The sequence below is a fragment of the Myxine glutinosa genome, chromosome 14, assembly GCF_964187855.1.
Source record: "Myxine glutinosa chromosome 14, kmMyxGlut1.1, whole genome shotgun sequence".
Lineage (NCBI taxonomy): Eukaryota > Metazoa > Chordata > Myxini > Myxiniformes > Myxinidae > Myxine > Myxine glutinosa.
In genome coordinates this window covers 47805418-47822816 of record NC_136274.1, presented here as the reverse complement: position 1 = coordinate 47822816, position 17399 = coordinate 47805418, and the positions used below count along the sequence as shown (strand labels likewise).

The window sequence follows — 17399 nt, the reverse complement described above, 5'->3', positions numbered from 1 at the left end:
ACAGTGGTGAGACGTGCGGGTGGGCAGTGTGGAGACGTGCGGGCAGTGTGGAGACGTGCGGGCAGTGTGGAGACGTGCGGGCAGTGTGGAGACGTGCGGGCAGTGTGGAGACGTGCGGGCAGTGTGGAGACGTGCGGGCAGTGTGGAGACGTGCGGCCAGTGTGGACACGTGCGGTCAGTGTGGAGACACGCGGACTTTATCTTCTCATGTCTTTCCAAACACTTATGACCTTCCCTTTTACAAAACGCAGATATTTTACTTCCTGAAAAACTCAGGCGATTCTCTTTTCTTCTTTTTTCTATAAATGCAGCTCTTTTAACTAAGGCCTCGATGAGGACTATATTGTCCGTGACTGGAGCCTTCAGCATTAAAAAGACAAAATGCCTCGGTTGCTGGAGACTCGGATAACTTAACCTCCGTATAAGAGTTATCCTTAGTTTAAATTACCTATCCAAAGGACAACTAACCAAAGGATAATCCACGGTTGTTGTTCAAAGGCTGGATCAGGGTAGGATAGTTATTCGTCGGATAAGGCCTGGAAAAGGCGTGGTTAGAGTTTTGATTGATGTAGGGTATCCCACAATGCATTGCACCGCTCGTCCGCTCTGCTTGCAAAACAGTCATGGCGGAAGAAGTCACTCGTCCTCGAAAGAGGAAGGCAAATTTTACTCCAACCGAACGGGATATGTTGTGTCGGGAGGCAGAAGATCACATAAAGGTGATTAGGAGTAGATTTTCTAACACCTTAACGAATGATGTGAAGAGGAAGGCTTGGTTGTCCATCACAGCTGCCGTCAACAGTGTCGGAGATAACTATCGCTCGCCGGAGGAAGTGAAGGAGAAATGGCGGCACCTCCAGTCAAACGCGAAGAAGGTGGGTGACTCCTAAAAACACCATTATATACATAGTATAGGCCTATGTTCTGTTGGAGCGACATTACTGAAATCTCCACACCCCTCATGTAATGATGTGTATGAAGTATTACTATTAGGCTGTGGCCAGTCCGCCGTATCGTTTAATTTCGTTCCGTGGAAGAGGTGCAGATTTGTCTTATTGAGAATATGGATGAAGTGCTATTTCCTGCTGTGTGTAATATTATCCGCGTGAACAAAGCCCAAGGATTAGCATTGGGTACGAGTTACAAGGACTCATTTCTCTTGGTGGAAGAGCATCAGGTGCCAGTGAGCAACGAAGTAAATAGGCCGGTCGGCGTAGTAATATCGCTCCTAGCCAATCAAGAGCCGTATTTTTGTAAACACGTGCACTATTTGTACTGCAATGGCGGCCCCCATGTCGACGTGAGCAGACGCATGTCCAAAGCAAAATCCACTGGGAAATCGCGCGTATTCTGTGTTTTGTATCTGACTTCGGGAAAAGCAGAGAATGTGTCTGTACTCTGAACTTGAAGTTAGATGGAATAAGTATCGTCACTGTTTTGGGAAATGGCGAGATTTAGATGGGTAAGTGGTGACATCGCCCGATCACACTCACAGTATCGCAATCATCATGCACTCTGCACATCACACTCCATATACTGCACATCACACTCCATATACTGGCCTCATACTCCATTTACTGAACTCACGAGTCACATCACACTCCATTTACTGAACTCGTACTCCATTTACCACACTTCACACTCCATATACTGCAGATCACACTCCATATACTGCACATCACACTCCATATACTGCACATCACACTCCATATGCTGCACAGCACACTCCATATGCTGCACAGCACACTCCATATGCTGCAACATCACACTCCATATACTGCACAGCACACTCCATATGCTGCACATCACTCCATATACGAAATTTCACTCCATATGCTGCACACCACACTCCAAATACTGCACTTCACACTCCATATATGACATTTCACTCCATATGCTGCACATCACACTCCATATACTGCACATCACACTCCATATACTGCACATCACACTCCATATACTGCACATCACACTCCATATACTGCACATCACACTCCATATACTGCACATCACACTCCATATACTGCACATCACACTCCATATGCTGCACATCACACTCCATATACTGCACATCACACTCCATATACGGCACTTCACACTCCACATACGACACTTCACTCCATATGCTGCACATCACACTCCATATACTGCACATCACACTCCATATGCTGCACATCACACTCCATATGCTGCACATCACACTCCAAATACTGCACAGCACACTCCATATACTGCACTTCACACTCCATATACTGCACTTCACACTCCATATACTGCACTTCACACTCCATATATGACATTTCACTCTATATGCTGCACACCACACCATATACTCCACATCACACTCCATACACTGCACTTCACACCCCATTTACTGCACAGCACACCCATACGCTGCACTCCACAACACATATGCTGCACAACACACGCAATATGTCTAACAAAACACTCCATATGCTGCACACCACACTCCATATTCTGCACATCACACTATGTGCTGCACTCCACACCCCACTTACTGCACCGCACATGCAATATGTCTAACAAAACACTCCAGATGCTTCACACCACACTCCATATTCTGCACATCACACTCTATGTGCTGCACAACACACACCATGTGATGCACAGCACACTCCATGTGCCGCACAGCACACTACATATGCTGCACACCACACTCGATCTACTGCACACCACGCCCTATTTACTGCACATCACAACCCTTTTGCTGCACAGCACACCCCTTTTGCTGCACAGCACACCCCATATGCTGCACACCATAGACCATATGATGCACAACACACTCCAAATGCAGCACGACACACTTCATATGCTGCACAGCACACTGCATATGCTGCACAGCACACCGCATATGCTGCACATCGCACTGCATATGCTGCACGTCACACTGTATACGCTGCACATCACACTTCATAAGCTGCACATCACCCTCCATATGCTGCTCACCATGCTCCATACGCTGCATGCCACACTCCATTTGCTGCACATCACACTCAATCAGACCCCCAATCACAAAGTTCCAAGTAAGTGGAAGAAAATTCTCACTAGGGGTGAGAATAAAGCACTGTGATTTCCTCTTCTCTACGTGGCAGACAAGCAACCTGCCTGATCCGGAGTGAGATGATAGCATTTATGTGACACATTCTGACCAATGTCTCGTGTTGAAAGTGTCATCGGGTGAGCTGTACATACATTTAGTGGATGAATTTCAGTGCGGTTATGAGGAGGTTGATACCCGTCTCCTCCTCCATGCAAAGCACACCAGTTCTAGTCATCTTGATATTGTCATTCACAGTCCAGATACTGATGTCGCAGTGGATCGCTTCTGCTCTCAGTTCACAAATATCAGCAAATTTTTTTTTTTTGAGTGGCGTCACAAGAATCACGCCTGTGTGATTAAAAATAGGGCGCATCAAATATCTCATTGGGTTTATACTCGTATTCTGACTGTGTGTGACTCCACAAGGTCGTTTTATGGGAAAGGTAAAAGGAGAACATTTTCCATGTACAAAAGTGAGACTTCGTGCAAGGCTTGACAATTGGGGGCTCATTTTGACATCGCAACCTGTATTGGAGGCTGTATCGGAGTGGTTCAGTTGTGCTATTTACGGTCAAGACTCAGTTTCTGATGTGAATGATGCACAATACAGAGTATATTGTTTGGCTTTGTCACCAGGAGAACACTAAATGTGCTTCTTGCAAGAGACACCATGCACCAACATGCTTTGTGGGTCAACTATCAAGCCACCATACACAGACGTGCCCACTCGCCTGCCATCAATGCTCCTTCTCCAGTCGGTCATGCCTGACAAGTTACAGTTGATGAATTGCCAGTTCTGTGGATGACACAAGATCCAGCCCCAGAAATGATGTTGCAGGTAGTCAACTACACATGAAAAATGTCAAAATGCAAAATGGGACCGTGTTCATGTAGCTCCTCTACCCTGTCCTGTACAGATATTTGTGTCAGAATTGTGAGAATAGCTCTAAAACACCCACCGAGGAGTTATTTGAGGGTGGGAATGTTGAGGATGATAATGATTATCAGAAAGACTAAACTGCAGATTTCATACCACGTGATTTCATGTATTTCCATGCGGTAGCAGCGAATTACTACCACTGCTCCCCCTTAATTAGCTATTGCATGATACTATTTGAACTGTTGTACCGACGTGTGCATGTCCATTCGTTTTCATTCGAATATGAACGACTGCTCACTGTGGTTTCCTGGGCCAAGATATCATGGAGAACCTTTCCCCCACATTCCACCCACTTGTCTACCAGCAGCCAAAAGGTCAAGTTGCACCTTTTCCTCGGAACGAAAAGTGTTTTCCAGCTGTTTTAGTCGGACTGTCCACAGTGTATATATACCTATAATACCTCTTCCCCTTTTTGTGGTTCCTGCCCTTGTCTACTACTTGTTGGGGTGGAGACCTACTGTGCCTATGTAGGGATCACTCGTTGTAAGGTACCCTATGTTTGCGTTATGTCTTTCAATGTTACAGTTATCTGCTCAGCAGCATGAAGCAAAGAGAACAGGAGGACCACCACCGATGCCAATCAGTGACGCCTCACAGACGATTGTCGAGATGTTTACGGAGGCCCCTAATTTAATGGGGATAGATGGTCAAGTAGAGACACCTGCATTTCATGAGGAGGTTTCCAACTCCCCGCTACTAGCAGCAGCTCCTGTGCCTACATCCCCATCAGCAGCGGAGGACGTTCAGACGCCAGTGTCTGTAGTGATGACAGACCATGACCACGATAATACGACTCACAACAGCACCTCTGGTAAGATTTGGAAAATAACACCTGGGCTAGGTGAGGTAAGTTGAGAGGCAAGTGCAAGCCACAAGGTGGTCTTTGGAATAATATTCTTGTGCACCAACCGATCGATTTCAAGCTGTTTTATCTCACATCTTCCATGAAACAGCTGTTTTGTGTGGCACCTATCATTGACCTTTGAATAAATAACATATTCAAGCTTTGTGTAAATTGATTATTGACGTGTCTACTGCTGTCAGAGAGCATGGTTGGTCAATAAATGACTCACGAGGTAGTTGAATGCAATTTCTTTTTTCAGCATCATACAGGTCAAAGTGGCGAAAACTGTCACAGGAAAATGTGTGGGTCCTTCAATGCCGTGTCCTCGAAGCTCAGAGGGAAAAGTTGTTGGAGGAGAAAAAAAAAATTATACTGGAAAAGGAAAAGTTTGTGGTGGAGATGGAGAAGTTGGAGATGGAAAAGGAGAAGATTGAGATTGAGAAAGTGAAACTTGAAATTGAAGTGTCACTGCTGCATACTAATCGGCCTGGACTCCTGTTGGGTTCTGTTATTGGGTCAAGTAGCGAGGAGCAGCGATAACCGAGACGTCTTGCTTATCTGCATTCGTTTTATTGTTGTATAATGGGTTTTTTAATTAAACAAAAAAGTTTATCATATATCTTGTGTTAACTATGTGGTTTATGAATGAAATAAATTTTTTGAATTGAATTCTCTATAATAAAGCACGACTGACCGTCTATGTCCGTCCGTACACAAGCTGGTCTGACATTTCAAAGCTTTTGGTGTCCCTGGTATTGTCCGCAAGTAAGTGGGAGATTTGCTCCATGTCATAAACCCAGATTAAAACACCTTTGTTGGTTGCCTCTATGCTGCATTGTGGTTCCTGCCCATATCTGCATGATGGATGGTGCATGCTGGGCGTGGCTCGGACATGCCATGAACTCAAATATAAACTCGCACGGACACACAGACGCCAGACGGCCATTAGGGTGGTGTTGTAGGCGAGTCCACTTGGTCCGAGTCCAAGCTGTCTTGAGTCCGAGTACTTGGCATTCCGAGTCCTGATTTTTCTTTCTTGTGCTTAGGTCCGGCCTCTGGTTACTAACGACTATTTTTCCAAATTTGGTGGACGCGGAGCTATCTGTTCATTTCTTACAATTTTCTAATCGCACTTGTCCGAATCCAGTACATGAAATTGTAAATGAAAATGGCACCTTGATTTACCACAGAGACATACGTACCAGCTCTACATACCAAGCATTCTGCTTCCCACTCTTCCCCACCACCTCAAAAACAGGGAATTTTGTCTTTAGTTCTGCAGCGAATTTACCCTTTCGTTTTGGCATTGTAAAGAATAAAATCAAGCAAATGTATATGGTACGGACTCAGAAAAGACACCGATTGAGTACGCCAATGAATTCACCATTAGGCTGGACAGGAAGTGGACGCGTTATGTTGAAACACGCCCATTATGCCATGACGGAGTAGTACAGGCTTGTACCAAGCTGTTCCAGTCCAAATGCGAGATCACATAACCGCATTTTATGACCGTAAGAAAATGTACAAAAATGATTTAACCGTTTAAATAAGGGAAAAAGTATCCCAAATCTTAAATTTTATCCCTTTGAAAATGCAAATATTAAATAAAAAAAACCCAGTAAAACCCAGACATTTGTAGATATTTAAAAAAACAAAAAAACAGCCGGACAGATTGAAGGACCGAAAAGGAGGACGTGTCCAGGGAAAACCGGACTATGGTAACCCTAATTAACATAGTCAGACCCCACTATTCATGGGTTCCGCGCATTCACGGGTGATAACATGCAACCCGTTTCTTTATTCGTGGAAGTGTCCCGCGAATTCACAGTTTTTTTTTTCCTCTTCGCCGCTGTGTTCGGTGAATTTGCAGGGGGGGGGGGGGGGGTGGGGGTTCCTAATCGTGGCAGTGTTCCACAAATTCGCGGTTTTTTAAATTCCTATTCGTGGCCGTATGCCGCGAAATCGCGGATTTTCGTCAACATTCGCGGGTTGTTCCTCTCCATTCGTGGATTTTCGCGACTCGGGAACCTATCCCCCCCTTTTCCATTTAAACACTGCCCCGCTATTCACAGATTCGTGGATTTCCCAGGAACATATCCACCGTGAATAGCGGGGTCCGAGCGTATTTAAGAATGTCAAACTAAAGTTTAATGCGTGATTAAAAGAGAAATGACTTTGCCTTTCATCTAAAGAGGACATGACTTTAAGCACTTTAAGAGGCAACAAAAGTGACATTTTGGGTAATATGACAGATGCCACACTTATACATTAACCATTAGTACCATAAAAATAACAAATAATGGCTAAGGACTTGAACAACAACAACAAAATAAAACATAGAAACGAGTGTTCCATTACCATGCACCTCTTTAATAAACCACACAAATTACATACTTAATGGAAAAATGTGAACATTTCATATATTAAAAAATGAGGACATAATTACCTTCTTACATATTAACTTTCACTACTCGGTGAGGTTGTTTTTGTATACAAGATCGAGACTCGTGTAAGAGCTAACATTAATCACAAAAAAAAAAAACCGGCATAAAACACAATAAAGGGAGCAGGAGACAATATGGGGAGAGAGGGAAGCACACAAGTACAACAGTAGAGAAACAGGGACATCGGGAGATCTGTGGGACGGAGAGGGCTTGGGGGAGGGGGGGGGGTGGGAGAGGTATAAAACACGGACACTGCGAGGACTTCCACGAAAGAAGTCGGTATTTCAAAAAAGTGCATCTGGGGTGAATTAACGGGGGTAGAAAAGATCAAGATTTTGGATGGGGGAAGATAAGAGATGGTGGTGAACAGCTGTTTTAAAGACCTGGAGGGAGGAGTGGGATTGAAGAGAGTGAGGGAGTTTGTTCCAGAGGCGGGAGAAAAGAGGAATGAAAGCATGAAGGTGAGTTGATTTTTGCAGTTTGACCATAAGAGGGTTGCTGGCAGATCTTGTGCGACCTGTAGGAATATTTGGGGTACGTAGCACAGACAAAGCTGGGGGAGCAAGGCCGGAGAGGAGTCGGTAAAAGAAAGAAACACCACCGACCTGCCTGCGGTGAGTGAGTGAAAGGCCCTCAGTTAACTTCATCGCGGGAGATTCCAATGATTCTGAAAGCTTTGGTTTCAACATTGTGAAGCCGAGCTAGGTGTGAGGCAGGAGCACCAGCCCAGAGGGGAGAACAGTATTCCATTGAGCTGCGGATGAAAGCCTTGTATGTGGTGAGGAGCTCAGGTGTGCCAAGGAAGGACTTCGCAAGACGGAGGATGTCAAGTCGGCAACTGGCTTTGGAGGCCAGCTTGGCAATGTGGTTTTCCCAGGAAAGATCATGGCAGATAGTGAGACCCAAAAGCTTGAGTAACAGAACTTCTTGGAGAGGATTGTTGACAAAGTAGATGGGAGGGTTGTCCAGTCGGTTTTTTTGGAGAGACATAGTAAGAGTGTGAGATTTGTCAGGATTGAAAGACATGTTCCACTTGTTTGACCAGTCTGTGATTTTGTCCAGGTCTGCAGAGAATGAGGAGGCTGCAGACTGCTGATCTGAGGGACGGGGTACGGGGTATGGAGCAGCAGAGTGGAGTCATCAGCAAAGAGATAGAGAGGATTTTCAAGGGAGTCAGAGAGATCATTGATGAAGACCAGAAAAAGCACAGGGCCCAGAACACTGCCTTGGGGAACTCCAGCCTGAACAGGAAGGGGAGATGAGAGAAACCCATTCAGGGCCACACATTGACTACGACTAGAGAGGAAGTCTGCAAGCCATGCGTGGAGATTTCCATGGATACCATAGGAGGAGAGTTTGGTGAGCAGAGCGGGGTGCCAGACCGTATCGAAGGCACGTGATATGTCAAGGGAGACAGCTCTAATTTCCTGTTTGGCATTGAGGACCTCCATCCATTGTTGACACAGCAGAAGCAGCATGTCCAGAGTAGAATGACCTGATCTGAATCCAAATTAATGATCCGAGATCAAATCCTTCCTCTTCTCCAATGGCTTGATGTCAGAAGCGATGATCGATTCCATGACGTTGCTGATTATTGGGAGCAGGCTGATTGGTCTGTGGTTGCAAGGATCTGTTTAAGCATTTTTTTGTGTAAAGCGGTCATGTTTGCTGATTTCTAAGCAGATGGCAGATGACCTTGAGCAAAAGAGAGGGTGAAGAGAACAGAGAGAGGGTGAGATCGAGTTTAAAAAAAACCCACCTTTAGAGGCCATTTTTCCCCGCAAAGCGGGGGTTGGCCTTTTTCAGGAACCGTGGTTGTTGTCGTTTTTTTCGGTCCCCTTTTTGAAGCAATGTTTTACGGCCGGATGCCCTTCCTGACGCCAACCCTTTTTGCCACCTTTAACGACAAACAGGGAATTACCAGTGAACTGGTACTCAATTTGCCGACCTTGGAAGGATGACAGGCTGAGTCAACCCCCCTGGCGTTAATTCAGCGATTGACCGGGATTCGAACCCAGGATCCTAGGATCCTAAGCCGGCACCCTAGCCTCTAGCCCAACACCAGAGAGGGTGAGATCGAGTTGAAATAAACATATTAAGAGGTCGACATAAATGTGGCAAAAAATGCAGTAAACTTCACACAGAGAAATTTAACCAACTCCGGTTTCCAGATCCAATTTAAAAAAATATATATAAACGAATATTGCAACAAACATATTTAGGTTACTCTTTGTCGAGGAAACCGAATCAGACTTCATTTAGAGGTTTTGGTAACTTCTATTAGCCAGGAATCGTGTTGGGAACTGAGCTTTTCTGCTTAATATTTGCACTCCAATTCATTCATTCTTTTTGTCCGATTTGACATTCCGACCGTTTTCTGTTAATCACAGCAATCACCTGCACACCATGGTATGGTTTGTTTAAACCAAGACTGAAACAGCGACGTAGCCGGCCTTGTTTGATACTTTAGTTGAAGAGGATAGTATGACCTGGGTGGAGATACCAGTTAGCAAATAATGTAAGTATAAAATTTTTTTTTTTAATTACTGGAAGTCTCTAAGCTGTCTATCACCATGGAAGTGAAGAGATCCCATTGAGACACTGGTTTATTACCCTGTGCTCACAAAGCAAAAAGCAGGGCGAGGCGATCAGTTGTGTTATACCAAAAGGACTTTGTTCTTTAAAAAAACAGACAGCCAACCTGTCTGAAACGTGAAAGTTATCGGAAATATCCAGCTTCATCACAGGAGATTCCAATGATCTTGAAGGTCTTGGTTGCCACGGCATCAAGCTGAGTTGGACCATTAGTATAGATTAACAGTTTACCCACCCTTTGGGTGCATTTTGTATGTGGATTGTGTGCTGTATAAAGTATATTCTGGATTTCAATAAGACCTGATGTGCTTCCGTGCAAGAGACAGGGAATCGAAGGATGGTACTCGTTTGAAAGGGCCAAAAACGATATATTTCGCAGGATATCTCAAAAAGTTATGGCCAGATTCGGACAAAACCTGGTAGATAGGTTGGGTGTGTGACACGGACAAACTTATTCGATTTTGGTGAAGATCTGGAATTGGATCCGATGCGATATTTAAAAAAAAAAAATCTGGATGCGAAAGATCTGGAGTGATTCTTCACCATTGGGAGTGCCGAAAAATGATACGCAATACTGTATGGCACGATATTTCAAAAAGTTGTCGATGGATTTGGACAAACCTTGGTGGAAGAGTTGGGTAGGTGACAATAATCCGATTCGATTTTGGTGTGTGTCTAGATGCAAATCCGGTCTATCAGTGGATACAAAGCGTAAAGGGGTATGCGATCTCCCAAGTGCTGTTTTAGTTCACACATTTAAATTACTGGAAAAAGATGCAAGTTCGAACAAAACTTTTTGGTCAAAATTTATGATTGCAATATATCATGATACATATCGAAGTGCAGGCGTCAGTATTGCAGTATACCTGAATAAAAACTATTTTGGCAATACCCATCTCTACTTAAGACATTTTGAATATGCCAATAGACCTGTTGGACCAAACCAAACATGTGCAGTGAAACAAAGGCTGTGTGTCATTGCTGGTTGTTGTAACTTATAAGTGATGTTGTAGCATATGGTGACAAGGTCAGGATGCAAAGTCAGTGTATCAGTGAGCTACCAAACATAAACTGTTCAGCCTGGTGGAGGTAGATAGGGGGTGGGGGGGAGGGGGGGGCGAGGCATTTCCAACCAACTACTAACGATCACCTTCACTCACGTTGGCTGTTGATCAAAGTTCACGAAAAAATTTAAATGCCTTTGTTTAATGTCACTCAAACAGTCGTCATAAAGGCTACGGGCACGAATCTTCATGGTGCAGGCACTCCCTTACCTCCAGCACCCAAACCAATCACTCGGTCAAAGTCACATGAAAACGCACGACGATTCTTCATAGATGGGACTGGTGCAAAAAGAAGATGTACGTGAGAAATTGCATTCGTACAAACAAATAAATTACCAGGTTGGTTGTAATAAGCGGAGGTAAATCCATGAGAATTCCTTTCACACAACAAAAGCCTCGTCCTTGGAACATTTCAATATCCCAAACCACCCTTCCCACCTCACAAACAATGAATCGGCCTTTATCCTTCCAGGGAAATCACTGCAAAATGGTTCTGACATCAAAATCTTCTGCAAACACAACAGGCATTTGTTCAATTTGTCCTCTTCCGCCATTTGATCACGACATTTTGTCCAAAATATCATAATATACGATTGTTTAAAAAAACAAGATTAGAGTATTTTTGGAAGCTGGCTCAATCTCCGAGACGCTCCGATCCACCGAGACGGCCGAGGCTGATCTTCTCAAACCTTCCAAGCAGGTACTGGCTCGTGTCAATGAAACGTTCCACACAGTTTACCAGGCACGTCTCTGTACGGCCATCCAACTTGGAGCTTGGTTTGTCCACGCACTTGTCCTGAACGAGAAGGTGAGGGACATCACATTACAGAGCGATGTGCAATTCTGCCAATGTAAATCAACTTGCATCCTTTCAGACTGCACAATAATGCAAAGAATCGCATCCGAGTCATCCGATCTCAAGTCAAATGGTTGCACGACGACGTCACTGCACAAAGATCACAGTGGGGAGAAGAGCATCGACGCATAACCTACAAGTCCTGTGGCTGGCAAACACTTTTTTTTTTCTTTTTTTTTTGTATACAAGATCGAGGCTCGTGAAAGAGCTAAGACCCCATGGTGTCTGTGAATAGGCGAGTTTTTGCCGGCACACTGAACAAATTACTGCTTTTACCTGAATGGGGCACTGCATCAGTGGCACAGCCACTTCTTCTTCTTCTTCTTCTTCTTCTTCTGTATGCAGCACATGGCTGGGGATTGCATCATTTCTGAGGGCATGGCTGTGCCACTGATGCAGTGCCCCATTCAGGTAAAAGCAGTAATTTGTTCAGTGTGCCGGCAAAAACTCGCCTATTCACAGACGCCATGGGAACGTCCACCAACTAATGTCAGCAGACAGAACTCCCAGTTAAATATCCATCCGAGGAATGGCACACACATTGGTGCGAAACACCAGGGGTGACAGGTTGTAGCTGGATCTGGATTCAAACTCATGCTAGACAGTTCGGACATGTGTGCATACCGCTGGAGTCTCGGGCTCTAGGCTATCCTGCCAGCCACTGCCCACACTTAAACAAACGTCAATGAGACAGTGAACGGCGACAGGAATGAGTGAGACTGTGTGGTATTTGGTTATTTATTATTACCTCCGCCACCAAAGGTGGATGGAGGTTATGTTTTCACCCCTGTCTGTCCGTTTGTGAACAAAATATCTCAAAAAGTGGTACTAGTTTGTGTTATGCGTTATGGTTGCAATATATCATGATACATATCGAAGTACAGGCATCGGTATTGCAGTATACCTGAATAAAAACTATTTTGGCAATACCCATCTCTACTTCAGACATTTTGAATATGCCAATGGACCTGTCGGACCAAACCAAACATGTGCAGTGAAACAAAGGCTGTGTGTCATTGCTGGTTGTTGTAACTTATAAGTGATGTTGTAGCATATGGCGACAAGGTCAGGATGCAAAGTCAGTGCATCAGTGAGCTACCAAACATAAACTGTGTGTTATGCGTAAAAAGTGGTAAAAGTGGTAATGAAGGATGGTACTAGTTTGAAAGGACCAAAAAAGATATATTTAGCAGGATATCTCAAAAAGTTGTGGACAGATTCGGACAAAATTTGGCAGAGATGTAGCATATGTGACAAGGACGAAATGATTAGATTTTGTTGAAGATCCGGATTCGTATCCGGCTACTAAAAATGTTAAGTGATTCTTCACCATTGGGAGATCGGGCCAAAAACAATACATTGCAGGATATCTCAAAAAGTTGAGGACGGATTTGGACGAAACCTGGTGGACCAGTTGGGTGTCTGACAAGGACAAATAGATTATATTTTGGTGAAGATCTGAACATGGATTCGGATATGAGAATTATTTAATTTTTTAAGTGATTCTTCACCATTTGGAGATGGGGCCAAAAACAATACATTGCAGGATATCTCAAAAAGTTATGGATGGATTTGGACGAAACTTGTTGGACAGGTTGTGTGTGACAAGGAAGAATTGATTTAATTTTGGTGACGATCTGGATCCGGATCCGGCTAGTAGAATTTTTTAAAGTGATTCTTCACCATTGAGTAATATGGCCAACCAGGCGGATATGTGCCCTCTACTGGGTGCCGTTCTAGTTCTTGTATGCTGTGTCTGCAGCAAGTCTGTGTGCTGCAATTTTTTGTCATAAAACTATAAAAACAACTTTGCAAGAAAAATACAAGTTGCTGCATTTATATTGCAGCCATTGAAGACCCCAAGGTATCTCTCTCTCAAAAAATATATACATAATACAGGTCATTGTCTTCCATTACCCAAGTTTCATTATGAAATTAAATCCTCATTACCTTTCAGCCTATAAAAGAGATTATCAACGTAATTTTTCAAAATACCTCTCTACTATGGCAGCTACATTCAAATGTAAGGTGTGCACAGAGGGAGCTGCAGATGGAGGAAATGTTGAGTTGGATCTTGGAGACGGTGTGAAGCTGGAAGGTGTGAAAACATTTTGCTACCTCGGAGACATGCTGAATGGAGAAGGTGGATCAGACTCGGCAACGGTTGCTCGAGTGAGATGTGCATGGAAGAAGTTTCGGGAATTGAGTGGCGTGCTGATGATGAGGTGAGTGTCGTTGAAGCTGAAGGGAAAGGTGTATGCTGCATGTGTGAGAAGTGTTATGATTTATGGGAGTGAGACATGGGTAATGAACGTAGAGCAGCAACGAAGGTTGGAAAGGGTGGAAATGCGAATGGTTCGACGGATGTGCGGAGTATCGTTGAGAGAGAGGAAGACAAATGATGAATTGCGAAAGATGATGGGAATAGAGCCTGTGATTGATGCTGTGAAGAGGAACAGGTTGAGATGGTTTGGTCATGTGTTGAGGAAGGATGAAAGTGACTGGTTGAGAAGAGTGATGGAAATGAATGTAGAAGGAAGTAGAAGATGGGGAAGACCGAGAAAGACTTGGCTAAAGATGGTGGAAGAAGAAATGCGGGCAAGTGGGTTACCAAGGAGAGATGCAGAAAATAGGGCAAAATGGAGAAGATTGTCATGGGGACCGCAAGGCTAACCCCCGCTCTAGCAGGGAAAATGGCCTTAAAAATGCATGTTGTTGTGTTGTTGTTTTGTGTCTCCAGCAAGTCTGTGTGCTGCAATTTTTGTCATAAAACTATAAAAACAACTTTGCAAGAAAAATACAAGTTGCTGCATTTATATTGCAGCCATTGAAGACCCCAAGGTATCTCTCTCTCAAAAAATATATACATAATACAGGTCATTGTCTTCCATTACCCAAGTTTCATTATGAAATGAAATCCTCATTACCTTTCAGCCTATAAAAGGAGATTATCAACGTAATTTTTCAAAATACCTCTCTACTATGTCATTAAAGATCACAGGGCAGTCAAATTAATTATTTTAAAACGTTCCCACAAGCAATGAAGTGAGAAATTGAAGGGCCAGACTTTAATTTGGCACGAGTGAGAATGTTGCTCCTGTCTTGAGGAACAGATGTGGTTAACGTTCGGTTATATCCTGGAAACCGAGCTAAACTAGTGCTGTGACTAAACTCGGTTCAGAGCAAAAACTCAGTTCGGATCCGGCTTGGCTCGGACCTCGGATAAGTTTGCAATTGTTTTTTTTTTTTTTTTTTTAACATGATCGAGGCTCGTGGAAGAGTCAGAATCAGACAGAAGTAAATCGATCACATAGGGGACGCATGACCTAAATCTAAGCTGTGCTGATAGGTACAGCTGGCTAGTGGCTAGAGCACTGATCTCATCACAATACAATGATGTCATACACAGGAAATGATAGTGATGAGTTAGTTACTTGATCGTGCTAACTTTATTTATATTCCCTTCATCCTATTATATGTATATATATATATGTGTGTGTGTGTGTGTGTGTTCAAGTTTCTGCATCATGTTTCATCCTAAAGTGTTTCTGCTGTCATAAAATAATAAAAATGATACCAATGGAAATCACGGGTATCAGGGCTTGGCTAGCTCTGGATCAACTCTGATCAGCTGTGGTTGTTGTTTGTGTGCTCTTTCCAAGTACTTTCATATTTTTTTCTATATTTTCAAGAAATATTACGATATATAATTTTGTGTGCTCATTCCATGTCCTTCTCGAGGATTGCTGCTTTGGGATAAGAAAGGTTTGTTTGAAAACGACGGTGATTCTTCTTCTTTAAACTCACAAAAGGCTTTTACAACAGGCAACTTTGTGATTAAAAAACGAATTCCAATTAAATTGATTTACTTGGTTGGAATTTGGAAAGCTAACAATCGACTTACTTGGAACATTATAAAAGAAGAGGCCAAATTACAAATGACTGTCATACCCTACAGGGGGCAGTACATCACAGGTAAGCTGGGCTACAGTTTTTAAATGACGACCTTTGTTGTACAGTACTTACACGGTTTAAATTTCTGTGATATTAAAATTAACGTTCGTAACGGAAATGTGTGCCAGAAGCTGGAGCCAAGGTCTGGCCAAACTTTCCCCTCTCTAAATAGATTTACAAACTTATTTAGAGAGGGGAAAGGGGAAGGGATGGATGAGGGAATGGAGGGGGAAAGGGGAAGGGAGGGGGGGGGAAAGGGGAAGGGAGGGGGGGGGGGAAAGGGGAAGGGAGGGGGGGGGGAAAGGGGAAGGGAGGGGGGGGGGAAAGGGGAAGGGAGGGGGGGGGAAGGGGAAGGGAGGGGGGGGGAAGGGGAAGGGAGGGGGGGGGGGAAAGGGGAAGGGAGGGGGGGGGAAAGGGGAAGGGAGGGGGGGGAAAGGGGAAGGGAGGGGGGGGGAAAGGGGAAGGGAGGGGGGGGGAAGGGGAAGGGAGGGGGGGAAAGGGGAAGGGAGGGGGGGGGAAGGGGAAGGGAGGGGGGGGGAAAGGGGAAGGGAGGGGGGGGGAAAGGGGAAGGGAGGGGGGGGGAAGGGGAAGGGAGGGGGGGAAAGGGGAAGGGAGGGGGGGAAAGGGGAAGGGAGGGGGGGAAAGGGGAAGGGAGGGGGGGAAGGGAAGGGAGGGGGGGGGAAGGGGAAGGGAGGGGGGGGGGAAAGGGGAAGGGAGGGGGGGGGAAAGGGGAAGGGAGGGGGGGAAAGGGGAAGGGAGGGGGGGGAAAGGGGAAGGGAGGGGGGGAGGGGAAGGGAGGGGGGGAGGGGAAGGGAGGGGGGGAGGGGAAGGGAGGGGGGGAGGGGAAGGGAGGGGGGGGAAGGGGAAGGGAGGGGGGGGGAAGGGGAAGGGAGGGGGGGGGAAGGGGAAGGGAGGGGGGGGAGGGAAGGAGGGGGAAGGGAGGGGGGGGAAAGGGGAAGGGAGGGGGGGGGAAAGGGGAAGGGAGGGGGGGGGAAGGGAGGGGGGGGGAAGGGGAAGGATGGATGAGGGAATGGAGGGGAAAGGGGAAGGGAGGGGGGGGGGAGGGGAAGGGAGGGGGGGGAAAGGGGAAGGGATGGATGAGGGAATGGAGGGGGAAAAGGGAGGGGGGGGAAAGGGGAAAGGATGGATGAGGGAATGGAGGGGGAAAGGGGAAGGGAGGGGGGGGGGAAAGGGGAAGGGAGGGGGGGGGGGAAAGGGGAAGGGAGGGGGGGGGAAGGGGAAGGGAGGGGGGGGAAAGGGGAAGGGAGGGGGGGAAAGGGGAAGGGAGGGGGGGAAAGGGGAAGGGAGGGGGGGAAAGGGGAAGGGAGGGGGGGAAGGGGAAGGGAGGGGGGGGAAAGGGGAAGGGAGGGGGGGGGGGAAGGGGAAGGGAGGGGGGGAAAGGGGAAGGGAGGGGGGGGGGAAAGGGGAAGGGAGGGGGGGGAAAGGGGAAGGGAGGGGGGGGAGGGGAAGGGAGGGGGGGGAGGGGAAGGAGGGGGGGAGGGGAAGGGAGGGGGGGGAAGGGGAAGGGAGGGGGGGGGAAGGGGAAGGGAGGGGGGGAAGGGGAAGGGAGGGGGGGGAAGGGGAAGGGAGGGGGGGGAAGGGGAAGGGAGGGGGGGGGAAGGGGAAGGGAGGGGGGGAAAG

General features: G+C 46.0%; 2 protein-coding genes across 4 annotated transcripts in view; one reads left to right on the top strand and one right to left on the bottom strand.

Moving 5' to 3' along the window:
- Positions 1 to 635: 635 nt before the first annotated feature.
- Positions 636 to 5678, top strand: LOC137439346 (uncharacterized). Of its 3 annotated transcripts, none has more exons than XM_068135062.1 (3): positions 636 to 875; positions 4527 to 4812; positions 5105 to 5678. In XM_068135062.1, the coding sequence occupies exons 1-3, from the start codon at positions 687 to 689 to the stop codon at positions 5383 to 5385; spliced, it is 756 nt and encodes a 251-aa protein (XP_067991163.1). In that variant the 5' UTR covers positions 636 to 686; the 3' UTR covers positions 5386 to 5678. The 3 variants fall into 3 exon arrangements, 2 of the variants coding, with proteins under 2 accessions (XP_067991163.1, XP_067991166.1); XM_068135065.1 differs by lacking the exon at positions 636 to 875 and adding an exon at positions 1296 to 1462; XR_013621446.1 differs by having other exon boundaries at positions 3698 to 5678.
- A 4928-nt stretch (positions 5679 to 10606) lies between these two features.
- Positions 10607 to 17399, bottom strand: part of TIMM8A (translocase of inner mitochondrial membrane 8A) — a 7718-nt gene continuing 925 nt past the window's right edge. The window contains exon 2 of the mRNA XM_068135707.2: positions 10607 to 11744. Coding sequence (XP_067991808.1) covers positions 11583 to 11744 — 162 coding nt within the window. The 3' untranslated portion in view covers positions 10607 to 11582. The remainder of the gene's footprint in view (positions 11745 to 17399) is intronic.

What these genes read in the sequence shown, in the direction of transcription:
- LOC137439346 (XM_068135062.1), top strand. Translation starts at nt 687, where the DNA reads ATGTTGTGTCGGGAGGCAGAAGATCACATAAAGGTGATTAGGAGTAGA. An exon ending in TCCAGTCAAACGCGAAGAAG is followed by an intron (nt 876 to 4,526) that starts GTGGGTGACTCC and finishes TCAATGTTACAG; the next exon opens with TTATCTGCTCAGCAGCATGA. An exon ending in GACTCACAACAGCACCTCTG is followed by an intron (nt 4,813 to 5,104) that starts GTAAGATTTGGA and finishes TTCTTTTTTCAG; the next exon opens with CATCATACAGGTCAAAGTGG.